Genomic DNA, 13,280 nt, shown 5'->3' on the forward strand with positions numbered 1-13,280 from the left:
TTGCTAAAAACAATTATATCATGATAGTCTGCTTACACAGCTGTACAAGTAATAATAACAAAACTTGTAAAATCAGCTCAGCGAGAACTATATCCTAGCTCCCCAGTTTATTAAATGTGTTTCCTGACAGTACAGTCACACTGTCAGTCAAATCCCAGCCTGTGCCGAGCCCACAGGTCTGCTCTGAACCCTTGTGGCACGGGGCCAGGTCACTCCCACCAGTGACGCAGGGAAGCTGGCAGGGCAGAATTTTAGGATAAGAGAAATGGATATTTGGGTAATTATTTAAGAAAGTTAGTTCTCAAGCAGCTGTCTCACTGACTACTTGGCCTTTAAGTTCCTTGCTCATTAAAAATGGGCTTTCAAATATGGCAAAAATATTAACCATAGATGAACGTAGACAAATGGTAGTTGGAAGTTCTCTGTCCTATTCTTGTAATTTTTCTCTAAGTTTTAAATTACTTTAAAATGAAAAGTTTAAAAAAATGTATTCTTGTGCAGTATCTGACCGAGAGTGCAGTATCTGGCCGCGTCCACGGCAGCTTGCCTAGCCTGGCAGGCCGGTGCAGTATCTGACCGAGAGTGCAGTATCTGGCCGCGTCCACGGCAGCTCTCCTAGCCTGGCAGGCCGGGCGGCTTCACAGAGGCTTCCTAGAACGACTCTCTTACAACACAATATGATTCCATCATTTATTTGGATTTTCAACCCTAACAATTGTTTTTAAATGTTATTTTGTACGTAAAGGATTATGACAACCAAATGATTATGTTTTAAAAATAAAATTAATACATCACTACTTACTCTATGAATTATACCAGCTGAATGCAGATGTTTAATACCACAAAGCATCTGGTAAAGAAGGTAGGACATTCTTTCATGATCCAGCTCCATGTGAATAACCTGACATAAGTTAGCATCCATTAACTCCATAACCAGATACCTGAGGAAGAAAAGGTCAGTTATGTATTTGAAAATTATCCAAAGTTCCTTTATGACTAAATTTCATGAAATGGTAACTTACTTCCAATCACTGCACTGGCTAAAGTAAAAAGATAACTTGGTATAATGGAACTTTCTAAAAATTTTCCAAAGAATATAGAAATAACACTTAATGTCTTACAAGTTAAAAATTAAACAAACAAGGCCGGGCGCGGTGGCTCAAGCCTGTAATCCCAGCACTTTGGGAGGCCGAGACGGGTGGATCACGAGGTCAGGAGATCGAGACCATCCTGGCTAACACGGTGAAACCCCGTCTCTACTAAAAAATACAAAAAACTAGCCGGGCGAAGTGGCGGGCGCCTGTGGTCCCAGCTACTCGGGAGGCTGAGGCAGGAGAATGGCGTAAACCCGGGAGGCGGAGCTTGCAGTGAGCTGAGATCCGGCCACTGCACTCCAGCCTGGGCGACAGAGCCAGACTCAGTCTCAAAAAAAAAAAAAAAAAAAAAAAAAAAAAATTAAACAAACAAAAAAACCTTTAATAGCGTGGTAAATAGAATCTCAAACACACACAGTTTCCTACCTCTTACATTTTTGGCTGAAATCCTCCTCCCAGCCTAAAGACCATGCTGTTACAGGCTCATCAGTCATAACACATGTATCCTTTGGTGGGAGATGCTGATAATGGGGGAGGCTCTGCATATTAGGGGCCGGGAATAGACAGGAACTCTGTACCTCCCGCTCAATTTTGTTGTGACTTTAAACTTCTCTACTATATATATATGTGTTTAAAAGTGATCATACAACAACAACAAAAAGGACACTTGACCACACTCCCCACTCAGCAACTCCCCAACTCTTTGCTCCCTTTGCCAGCAAAACTCCCCAAAGAGGCATCTCATGTGCTAGCTCCAATTCTTCTCCCTTCGTTTTATTTTTTAAATTTTTTTGAGACAGGGTCTCACTCTGTCACCCAGACTGGAGTGCAGTGGCGTGATTTCGGCTCACTGCAACCTCCACCTCCCGGGTTCAGGTCATTCTCATGCCTCGGACTCCCAGAACTGAAAATTAAATACCAAAAAAAAAAAAAAAAAAAGCCATCATGCCTGGCTAATTTTTGTATTTTTAGTAAAGACGGGGTTTCGCCATGCTGCCCAGGCTGGTCTCAAACTCCTGACCTCAAGTGATCCACCCACCTCAGGCCTTCCAAAGTGTTGGGATTATAGGCATGAGCCACTGCACCCAGGCTTCTCCCATTTTTTTCTTAATCCCACTTGGATAAGGCTTGTGCAGCCGCCATTCTGCTGAAACTGTCCTCCTCAAGGCCAGTGATGGCTTCCATGCTGCTAAATCCACTGGCCAGTCCTATAATCCTAGCTGGTCCTGCCCTGTCCTGTCTCCAACTTCTTGCTGTCAAAATGCCCAGCAGCTGGTCCTTGACCCTCTTCTCTTCTGTGACAACACTCACTTTCTTCGTGATCTCAGTTATAGGCTGTCAGCTCCCTAAGTCCTACCTTCAATTCAGACGTATCTCCTGAACTCCAGGCTCATTCCTCTGCCTCCCTATTCCCAGTTCCACCTTGATGTCCAACAGGCATCTTAAAGCCACGTCCGAAACTGAACTCCTGATTCTACCCCTAGCCCAGTCTGCCTTCTCACAGCCTTCCTCGTCTCAGTTGAGAGCTCCTTCATCCTTCAGGTGCTCGGGCCAAAAATCTAGGTGTCATTCTCAGTTCCTCTCTCTCACACCACACAACTGATCTATCAGCTAATACTGTGGCTCTACCTTTAGAACCATTTCAGCATCCAATCTCTTCCCCTCTCACCCTTCCTATTACCCCTCTGGGACAAACGGACCCTCCAAAATGCCTTAACAGAATTGCTGCAATAGCAGTAACTGATGTTCTGCGCCCCCACCCCTCACAGTGGGTCACCAACCCAGAAGCCAGAGTCATGCTTTTAAAGCAGAAGGCAGGCGAGGTCAACGCTCTGCTAAGACTCTTATTCTGACTTGCCTTAGAGCAAAAGACATCCTGACAACGGCCTGGGGGCCCGCAGTTTCACCCTCTTCTCGTCCCCTGCTCCCTCATCTCTAGCCACACCACCTCTTGACGGTCTTGGAAAACACCAGGCGGGAATCCGCTGCTGTCCTGAGCGTTGTCTGTTCCTTCTATCTCCATTCTACTTGCCCCCAAGCATCTGTAGGACTGACTTCTTGATCTCCTTCAAGGCGTTCTCCACATGTCACCAACTCACGGAGGTCTTTCCCCAGCCACCTTATTTAAAACTGCAGCCTCAAGTCCAACCCTCAGCACTTTTGATCCCCTGACCCAGCTTGACCCTTTGTCCACAGCACTTAACCCTTTTTTTTTTTTTTTTTTGAGACGGAGTCTTGCTCTGTTGCCCGGGCTGGAGTTCAGTGGCGCGATCACGGCTCACTGCAAGCTCCGCCTCCTGGGTTCATGCCATTCTCCTGCCTCAGCCTCCCGAGTAGCTGGGACTATAGGGGCCCGCCACCACGTCCGGCTAATTTTTTGTGTTTTTAGTAGAGACGGGGTTTCGCCATGTTAGCCAGGATGGTCTCAATCTTCTGACCTTGTGATCCGCCCGCCTTGGCCTCCCAAAGTGCTGGGATTACAGGCGTGAGCCACTGCGCCCGGCCAGCACCTAGCACTTTCTAATGGACTACACGCTTTCCTCACTTATCATGTTACCTGTCTGTCTTCCCTGACAGGCTCCAGGGAAGCCAAGTATGCCAAGTCCCAGAGAGCGCCCAGCACACAGAGGGCAATCAGATACTTGTTAATGACTGAACACACCAATAAATTAAGGATGAAGTTGGGCATTACGCCTCTCAATAGATTAATACTTCATTGCACTGTTAGTAAGATGATTCTTCTTAAGATTCTGGAAGTACAGAATCTTAAATAGAATTAGTGCCTTAATCATTACAAATAATACTCATAAACTCCTGAACCCTAAAATCCTGGCTATGAGGGACTTGAGAAAAACATTTTATAGTTCAGCAAAACACATTAGTGATCCTGGTCTGCTCTGAAGAATTCTTTCTAGTCATCCTTTATCTGTTATGAAGACGAAAACCCATGTGGTACAAATAATTAATATTACCATCAAATTTTCTAAATATTTCTCTGCAACAGAGAAAGTTATCTGTGATGTCACAAAATGTATTGCCACCTATGTTTCCTAAGTATAAAAAGCAGTTGCTGCCTTTTCTAGATGTTCACGCTTTGATGTACAGTGCATTACTGAATAAAAATGATACTTACACATCTTGAAATTCTTCTAGAGTTTTTTGTGGTGTAAACACATTTAACAAACTAATAATCTGAAAAGAGAAAATTAATTGTACTTCAATATGTCAGATGACTCTACTTGATTACAAAAATTAAGTTTAATATCGAAAAGCATTAAAACTGGGGAAAACAATCACAGCAGAACTCAGTACTTATTATTATTACTGCTTTTACCAATTACATGGCATTTGAGAAAAATTAAACATTAAAGGAAAGATGCACTTTTAATCAAATCACTTATGTGTCCCTAGTGACTTAATTATTATAGAATTTAAACACATAATGTCTTTTTGAACATAAAAAAGTAGAAGTTATGGGTAACAAAACACTAAATAAAGCAGTATGTTAACTCTGAAAACTTAAATACTATGCACAAATTTCTAAAAAGTTTTGAAATATGAAGGCTAAGCTCATATTTTTGGGGTGACAAAGTGAAAGGCCTCATAGCATCGTATTTTTACTTAAAGAGGATTAAGAGCTGATCCTGCTGCAGGCCTCCATCCTGGCACTCTGACACTTCTTGGCTTTGTCCCCACCCAAATCTCATCTTGAATTGTAATCCCCACAATCCCCACGTGTCTAGGCAGAAGCCTGGCGGGAGGTGACTGGATCATGGGGGCAGTTTCCCCCATGTTGTTCTTGTGATAGTGAGTGAGTTCTCCTGAGATCTGATGGTTTTATAAGGAGCACTTCCCACTTTGCTCCTTACTTTTCTCTCTCCTGCCGCCTTGTGAAGAAGGTGCCTGCCTCCCTTTCATCCTCCGCCTGATTGTAAGTTTCCTGAGGTCTCCCCAGCCATGTGCAACTGTGAGTTAATTAAACCTTTTCCTTTATAAGTTACACAGTCTTGGGTAATTCTTTACAGCAGTGCGGGAACGAACCAATACACCCCATGGTGTAAACAGCGAGTCCCACAGCTTAGGCACCAAACATATAACCTCAGTCATTCCAGATGACTGAGGGAAAGATTAATTATCCATTATATAGGATTGGGGTGATCGGTTAGCTAAGGACAAAAATAAAACTGCATCCATATTTCAATCTTTATACCAAGATAAACTCAAAATGGAACAAAGATTTAAATCTAAAACATGAAATAAAACATCAGAATATGATAAACATTTATATAATCCTGGTGTAGAAAAATCTTTTCTAAACCTGACAGGAAACCTAAGGGATCTGATTACATTAAAATGAAACAAAAAAACAGGTGATAAAAAATCAGTATGTCAACAACATAGTCAAATGGAAAAAAAGAAGTAAAGGGCAATAGTTTTAATATTAAAAAAAAAAACCCTCCTTCAAATGCAGAAGAGACCAACAGTCCAAAAGAAAAATGGATAAAGGCCATAAAAATTAAATTACCAAAACACATAAAAATAAATGACAACCTCACAAATAAAAATATCATTTATCTATCAAATTGGCAAAAGTAGAACAAAAAAAATCAATGGTATGTAGTGCTGGGGGATTCTGAAGTAACAGACATTCTCAGATACTTTTTTTTTTTTTTTTTGAGATGGAGTTTCACTCTTGTCGCCCAGGCTGGAGTGCAATGGTGTGATCTCGGCTCACTGCAACCTTCGCTTCCTGGGTTCAAGCGATTCTCCTGCCTCAGCCTCCCGATTAGCTGGGATTACAGGCACCCGCCACCATGCCCAGCTAAATTTTGTATTTTTAGTAGAGACAGGGTTTCACCACATTGGCCAAGCTGGTTTTAAACTCCTGACTCAGGTGATCCACCTGCCTTGGCCTCCCAGTGTTGGGATTACAGGCGTGCACCACAGCGCCCAGCTGACACTTTTTTTTTTAAGAGATGGGGTCTTGTTTTATTGCCCTGGTGTGCCTTAAACTCCTGGCTTCAAGCGACCCGCCTGCCTCAGCCCCATAAGTAGCTGGGATTACAGGTGGAAGGGACCATGCCCAGCTTCTCAGATACTCTTAATGAAAAAATCAAACTAATAGTCTTCCTTGAGGTCAATTTGTCAGTATATATTAAAGTAGAATATATATAAACTAGAAGTGTGTACTCTGACCCAGCAATGTTGGCCAAGAACTTCACCTGGACAAGTGTGCAAAAATTCAGGCGTAAGAATGTTCATTGCAACACTGCTTATAACAGTGAGAAACAAAACAATCTATCCAACAACGGGTGGTTGGCAGTCTCTTAAATTACTGTGCATCTGCGCTATTCAGTCATTTAAAAACTGGCTTATATCTATGTTAATTAAAGTACATGAGGTCAACCCACATTGCGTGAGGAGAAAAGCAGGATGAAGAATAACACGATTAATCTTGTTTATGTACTTGTGTACATGTATGTATAAGAATGCTCACCAAATTGTTAATGCTAGTACTCTGTGGGTGGTGGTAGTTAGGAGTTTTTACTTTTTTATATTGTTTGAATTTTTAAAAATAATATATATTTTTTGTAATCTGAAAATTTTTTTTAAATAAACAAGTAAAATAAAGCACGCATTAGAGAAATTAAAACCAACTCAAGCCACAGACTCAAAAGAAGGAAGCTCAGGAGTTTAAGACTAGCCTAGGCAATGCGGTAAGACGCCAACTCTACAAAAAATTTAAAAAATTGTCAAGCATGGTGACACACGCCTATAGTCCCAGCTACTTGGGGGGCTGAGGTGGGAGAATCACAGCCTTGGTGACAGAATGAGATCCTGTCTAAAAAAACAAAACAAAACAAAAAAACTCCTTCCAGATTTAACATTTTATATTTATTTATTTATTTATTTATTTATTTATTTATTTATTTAGAGATGGAGTCTTGCTCTGTCGCCCAAGCTGGAGTGCAGTGGTGTGATCTCTGCTCACTGCAAGCTCCTCCTCCCGGGTTCACACCATTCTCCACCTCAGCCTCCCAAGTAGCTGGGACTACAGGCGCCCACCACCACGCCTGGCTAATTTTTTGTATTTTTAGTAGAGATGGGGTTTCACCGTGTTAGCCAGGATGGTCTCGATCTCCTGATTGTGGTGATCCACCCGCCTTGTCCTCCCAAAGTGTTGGGATTACAGGCGTGAGCCACCGCGCCCTGCCAACATTTTATAATTTTATAACTTGGCAAGGTTATCAACGTAATGCTCAGCAGCAACCACTAGGAGAACATACAATGTGCCTGATTGAGCACAACTTCATTTTCTAGAAACATTATTTCTCCATAAAATTTAGTGCTTTGATTTCTGTGGCGCTTCCAAGAATAGCTACTCTAAATGTGACATCATCTAATAAGTGTATTTGAAACTGAGATGTCATATACAAGGTAAAAAATTACTTATAGAACAACATCTTTCCACAAAATATTTAGTTGTTTCTCAATTTGTTGGATCAATACTGTTCCTATTTTACAGAAACAGTATCAACTGATATTCCTACTTTGGTTGAGTGACCTAAATTCCTATGTACCACAATGATGCCTCTTTTCAGCTTTAATTTCCTCAATGTTTATTAAGAATTTTATCAATAAAAAATAGGCTGGGCACAGTGGCTCACACCTATAATCCCAGCACTTTGGGAGGCCAAGGCAGGTGGATCAAGAGGCCAGGAGATCGAGACCATCCTGGCTAACATGGTGAAACTCCGTCTCTACTGAAAATACAAAAAATTAGCCGGGCGTGGTGGCGGGCGCCTGTAGTCCCAGCTACTTGGGAGGCTGAGGCAGGAGAATGGCGTGAACCCGGGAGGCGGAGTTGCAGTGAGCAGAGATCACGCCACTGACCTCCAGCCTGGGTGACGCAGCGAGACCCCATCTCAAAAAATAAATAAATAAATAAAATAAAATAAAATAACAATGTTAATAGTCACTTTTATCCTTAGCTTATCCTAGATCTGAACTCAATGTATCTCCAGAAGACCCTGAAGATTCTCACATTATTGACAATATGGAAGCACACAGACAAAATACATACATAACTTACATTTTTATGATTGACACATTTTAAGAGGACGAGTTCACGATAAGCTCTCTTTGCATGAGTTTGGTTCTGAAAAGGACGGCTTAGTTTCTTGACTGCAACATTTATCCCAAGAACTGTATCAAATGCAGCACTAGAATTAGCAAATATAATGCACAATCCATTAGAATCGTTTTGGAAAATATAGCAATGCCAGAATATACATTGAATATATTATGTTTTTAATAAGTAACAAGGAAAAATCTGCTTATTTCCATTCAAGGTACCGCACACATGAAGAGCACAGTGAGTTGGCTAAGACTACAGCATGGACTAACTCCTTTGCAGACACACATTTCAGCGACAGTTAAGATGGAGTTCGGCAATCCTTCACATACCGTTTTCACAGTTTAGATTACATTCAAAACCAGATAATTTAACATAGAGTGCATAAAACCAGTCAAGAAATGAAATCTTCAGTTTAAACATGACAAGAAGTTGGAAACAAAGTCACTGTTATCCCATCTTAAAATGTGTATATTTTGGAATATCACAGTAGAGGAAATGGTTGAGTTGATGAGAAGAATACAATAAATCTAAAGTTTGAGTCACTGTGTTTTTTTCTTAGACAACAGTATCTAATAAGAAAAGAAGCCAAAATTTCAGCTCATGGTAAATGCCCAAGATACAAAATCTCTAACGTAAGCAACTGCTATATAAAGTTCTTTTAGAAATATCTCCTCCTACTACTATGGTAAGAATAAAATTTAGAGGCTGTGTTTCCAGATCTCAAGTTTCCTGCTGAAATTCTGTTCATTTTCCCCCAGAAAATAGATATGAAAAATCAAGTGGCCTGATGGCACATTTTTAGGTTTCTAACTGGTACTAAATAGTACCATTTGTGTTATGACCTCTGGGCTACCCATCAGGGCTAACAGTTACTAAAGGCCACCTGAGAACCTAAGCACTGATTTAAATATTGCTTCTATTTCTTTATTCTATTGAGTTTATAACATTGTTTACATTTATTCTCTTCTACTAATGCTTTTTGCCAAACAACTCGAACTTAATTCAATGTTTTAAAGTTAAAGGCGCCGGGCGCAGTGGCTCACGCCTGTAATCCCAGCACTTTGGGAGGCCGAGGCGGGCGGATCACAAGGTCAGGAGATCGAGACCACGGTGAAACCCCGTCTCTACTAAAAATACAAAAAATTAGCCGGGCGCGGTGGCGGGTGCCTGTGGTCCCAGCTACTCAGGAGGCTGAGGCAGGAGAATGGCGTGAACCCGGTAGGCGGAGCTTGCAGTGAGCCGAGATCGTACCATTGCACTCCAGCCTGGGCGACAGAGCCAGACTCCGTCTCAAAAAAAAAAAAAAAAAAAAAAAAAAAAAAAAGTTAAAGGCTGTCTGCTGTAGCATTTGGTTAAGAAGCTACCTTACTTTAATTCAGTTCATATTATGTGTCTGTCTACATACATATGTAAATCCACGGGCTCATACACAAATTGCACCACTTATATGAATTATAAAATGATGAGGATACATCCATGTGTGAAACAAGTCATTAATATACATGTAGCCATCAAAAGTATTTATATTTATATACTTCTCAGACTCAAGAATTTGAAAACAGGCCAGATATGGTGGCTCATATCTGTATCCCAGCACTTTGGGAGGCCAAGGCAGGCAGATCGCTTGAGCCCAGGAGTCTGAGACCAGCCCGGGCAATATAGTGAAACCTTGTCTATACAAAAAATACAAAGATTAGCTGAGTGTGGTGGCGCATGTCTGTAGTCCCAGTTACTCAGGGGACTGAGATGGGGGGATTGCTAGAGCCGGGGGTCGAGACTGCAGTGAGCAGTCATCCCTCCACTGCACCCCAGCTTAGGTGACAGACTGAGACCCTGTTGCCCAGGGTCTCAAAGGAAAAAAAAGAATTTGAAAACAGACACACTTTTTTGGTATCAAAAGTTTTTGTCCAAAATTTCAGTTAGGAAGAATAAGGTCAGGAGGTCTACTGTGAGATACGGTTACGGTAGTTAATAACAATGTATTGTATTCTTGAAAATTGCTAAGAGTAGATTTTTTAAGTGTTCTTGTCAGAAATTTTAAAGAAGTATGTGAGGTAATGCATATGTTAATTCACTCAATTTAGCTAGTCCATAAAGTATACATATTTCAGAACAATATGCTGGACACGATAAATATATACAATTTTTATTTGTCATTTAAAAAATGTGTTTAGCTAACACAAGCCAAATGGACCAGGTCTAAGCATCTGAGTGGGCATAAGCTTCCCCACTTGCAGCTCCAGCTCCACGAGGAACTCCCTTCAATTATTCCTGGTTTTGGTTATTGTGGTCACTCAAAGAATAGATTTTTATCACTCTCTCTTCATTTATCCACTTTAGAAATGATCTACCTACTCCCCATTATGAAAACTGAGTAGTTAACCACTTCCCTGAAATCCCCAACACCTCCTATTTTTTCTCTTCTGCTTTTCGGGTTTTCCCTGGTTACGTCTTTAAGTAACATCCCTAATCTTCATGCCTCTTCAACTTCGAAGGGAACATCTTGACTTCTACATATGTAAAATGAGACTACTCCCTCCCTTTCTCCTCCATTTATCATATATTTATAACTGTGTCTTCTGTATTTCTTCTTTAGGATGTGTCTAGAAGTTGAAAATCAATACATGGAGTGTAGGTGTGTGTACACATGTGAACGTCACGAACAGCCAGAGCCGGGACTGCATTTCAGTTTCTAAAGATCACATGGCTCTTGCTGCCACTCATAAGACAGTGAGACTGTTTCCGGGATCGAGAAAGGATTCTCTTTTCTTATATTTCATCAATTGCTCAAACATCATGTCCTTTTTATTTGTTTTATAATTAGGCCATGATTTTTTCTAATTTTTCTCACACATTTCTAATAAATAATAATTAGATGATTTTATTATATTACTAGATTATTATTAGATTAGTTTTTACTAATACAAAATGCCAGTTTTAGCCTATCACTAGTACTTCCTAACTTCTTACACTATCTGCTGTTTGGCATCTACTCCACATTCTTTGCAGACACTCTTCTTGGAGCTTCCTTAAGGCCTGCCACACAGCCACCATCCTGGGATTTCTTTTTAGTCCCCACTGCTTCTTGCATTACGCTCTTGGGTTGCCTCTCTTGCTGGAGTACATCCTCAAGGAATTTTTTCCTCAGAAAAGGTGCACGGAAGATAGATGGTACTGCTCTGCCCTCACCCTTGACTGATTGTATGTTTTCTGAGTTTAAAATCAATTTTCTGTGAGAACTTTAAAGGCGGTGTCCCACTGATTTCCGCACTGAGCGCTGCGGTGAGAAGGCTATGCCTGTTACTGTACTGATTCCTGTGCTGCTTTTTCTGTTTCCCAGCTCAATGATTTGTCAGTCATGTTCTCTCTGTATCCCAAAAGCCTCTCTCAAAATTATCCCAACTAATTACTGTCCCTCCTGTCCACCAGTGATAACTGCTTCTGACATGTACAATAATCACTTTCTTGCTTTTACCAGCGAAAACATGCACCCTGGAGCGCCCAGTTTATTTTTGCCTGTTTTTCGAAATCTTCTGTGTCTGACTTATTTGGCTCAATATTACAAGACTCATCCATTGTTGCTGTATGTAGCTATAACTCATTCCATCATTGCTGTAAGATTCCTTTGTATAACGATATCACATTACATTGAGGTATTTCAGTTGTTTTTAGTCTTCAATCAATTACAAAACACACGGTCATCAATGTTCCCGTCCACAGCTCTGGGTCCCCTATGCATGTGTTTCTGATGAGTAGACAACTAAGCGTGGGAACGTGTCCGTTGTATTTCAGTAGATAATGTCAGACTCTTTGCCAAGGCGGTTCTACACATTTGTAGAGCTGCCAGCAGTGCGTGAGGGGTCACGTCTGAGAGCTGCCTCGGGTGGTTCCACAACCTTACCAGCACCTGGTATCACCAACAGCTTAGTTTCTAACCATTCTGCGAGTGTGGAATGGTATTTCATCGCAGCTTTAAATTGCACTGTCCTGATGCATCATAACATTGAATACTTTTTCCTGTTCACAGGTTATCTGGGTATCCTCCTGTGACAATCTGCTGACTATTTGTCTGTCTATCTTTACAATCGTCTTCACTGTTGTTCTTTACATATTCTGAACGAGAGTTGTTTTCAGTCATATATCTTCTCACATGTATGCTTATCCTTTCAGTTTCTTGATCTCAGTTTTCTTAAACAACATTTCTTAATTTTAATACAAATTTAATCAATCTTCTACGATAAATTTTTGTGTGTTTGTTTTTTGAGATGGAGTCTCGCTCTGTCGCCCAGGCTGCGGTGGAGTGGCACGATCTCAGCTCACTGCAAGCTCTGCCTGCCAGGTTCAAACAATTCTCCTGCCTCAGCCTCCCAAATAGCTGGAACTACAGGCGTGCACCACCACGCCCGGCTAACTTTTGTATTTTTAGTAGAGACAGGGTTTCACCATGCTGGCCAGGCTGGTCTCAAACTCCTGACCTCATGATCTACCCGCCTCGGCCTCCCAAAGTGCTGGGATTACAGGTATGAGCCACCATGCCTGGCCTGATTTTTTTTTTTTTTTTTAAAATAGAGATGGGGGTTTCATTATGCTGGCCAGGCTGGTCTTGAACTCCTGGCCTCAAGTAGTCCTCCCACCTTGGCCTCCCAAAGTGCTGGGATTACAGGCGTGAGCCAGCACATCCAGGAAACAAACGTTTTTATGTTGTGTTTAAAGGAGCCCTTCCCTGCTCCAAAGACCATGAAGAAATCCTCCTATATGACCTTCAAATAGCTTCACTGGTTTGCCTTAGACATTTACAGCAATTCAACTGAGGTTGATTTTTGTATATAATATGAGGTTGGGGTCAAATTTCACTTTTTTCCATATGAATATTCCTATGTCCACTTATGTAAAAGACCATCCTTTCCTCATTGCTCTACAAGGCCACCACTGCCATAAGTCAGAAGCCCACACAGGCATGATTCTGTTTCAAGGTTAGTCCACCGTTTCTCCTCGCACCACACAACACCGTCTTGAGCACCAGTTTTCTAGTGAGTCCTCACATCTGG

At 41.4% G+C, this 13,280-nt stretch overlaps 1 protein-coding gene across 6 annotated transcripts in view; it reads right to left on the reverse strand.

Annotated features, from left to right (window-relative positions):
* Nucleotides 1-13,280, reverse strand: part of MAPK9 (mitogen-activated protein kinase 9) — a 58,193-nt gene that overhangs the window by 26,683 nt on the left and 18,230 nt on the right. For all 6 annotated transcript variants that reach the window (XM_025388264.1, XM_025388268.1, XM_025388266.1 and 3 more), the window contains 3 exons: nt 8,188-8,317; nt 4,228-4,286; nt 803-941 (listed from right to left, as the gene is read on the reverse strand). In XM_025388264.1, the coding sequence (XP_025244049.1) occupies nt 803-941; nt 4,228-4,286; nt 8,188-8,317 (328 nt within the window). The remainder of the gene's footprint in view (nt 1-802; nt 942-4,227; nt 4,287-8,187; nt 8,318-13,280) is intronic.

The sequence above is a fragment of the Theropithecus gelada genome, chromosome 6 (assembly GCF_003255815.1).
Source record: "Theropithecus gelada isolate Dixy chromosome 6, Tgel_1.0, whole genome shotgun sequence".
NCBI classification, from domain to species: Eukaryota; Metazoa; Chordata; class Mammalia; order Primates; family Cercopithecidae; genus Theropithecus; species Theropithecus gelada.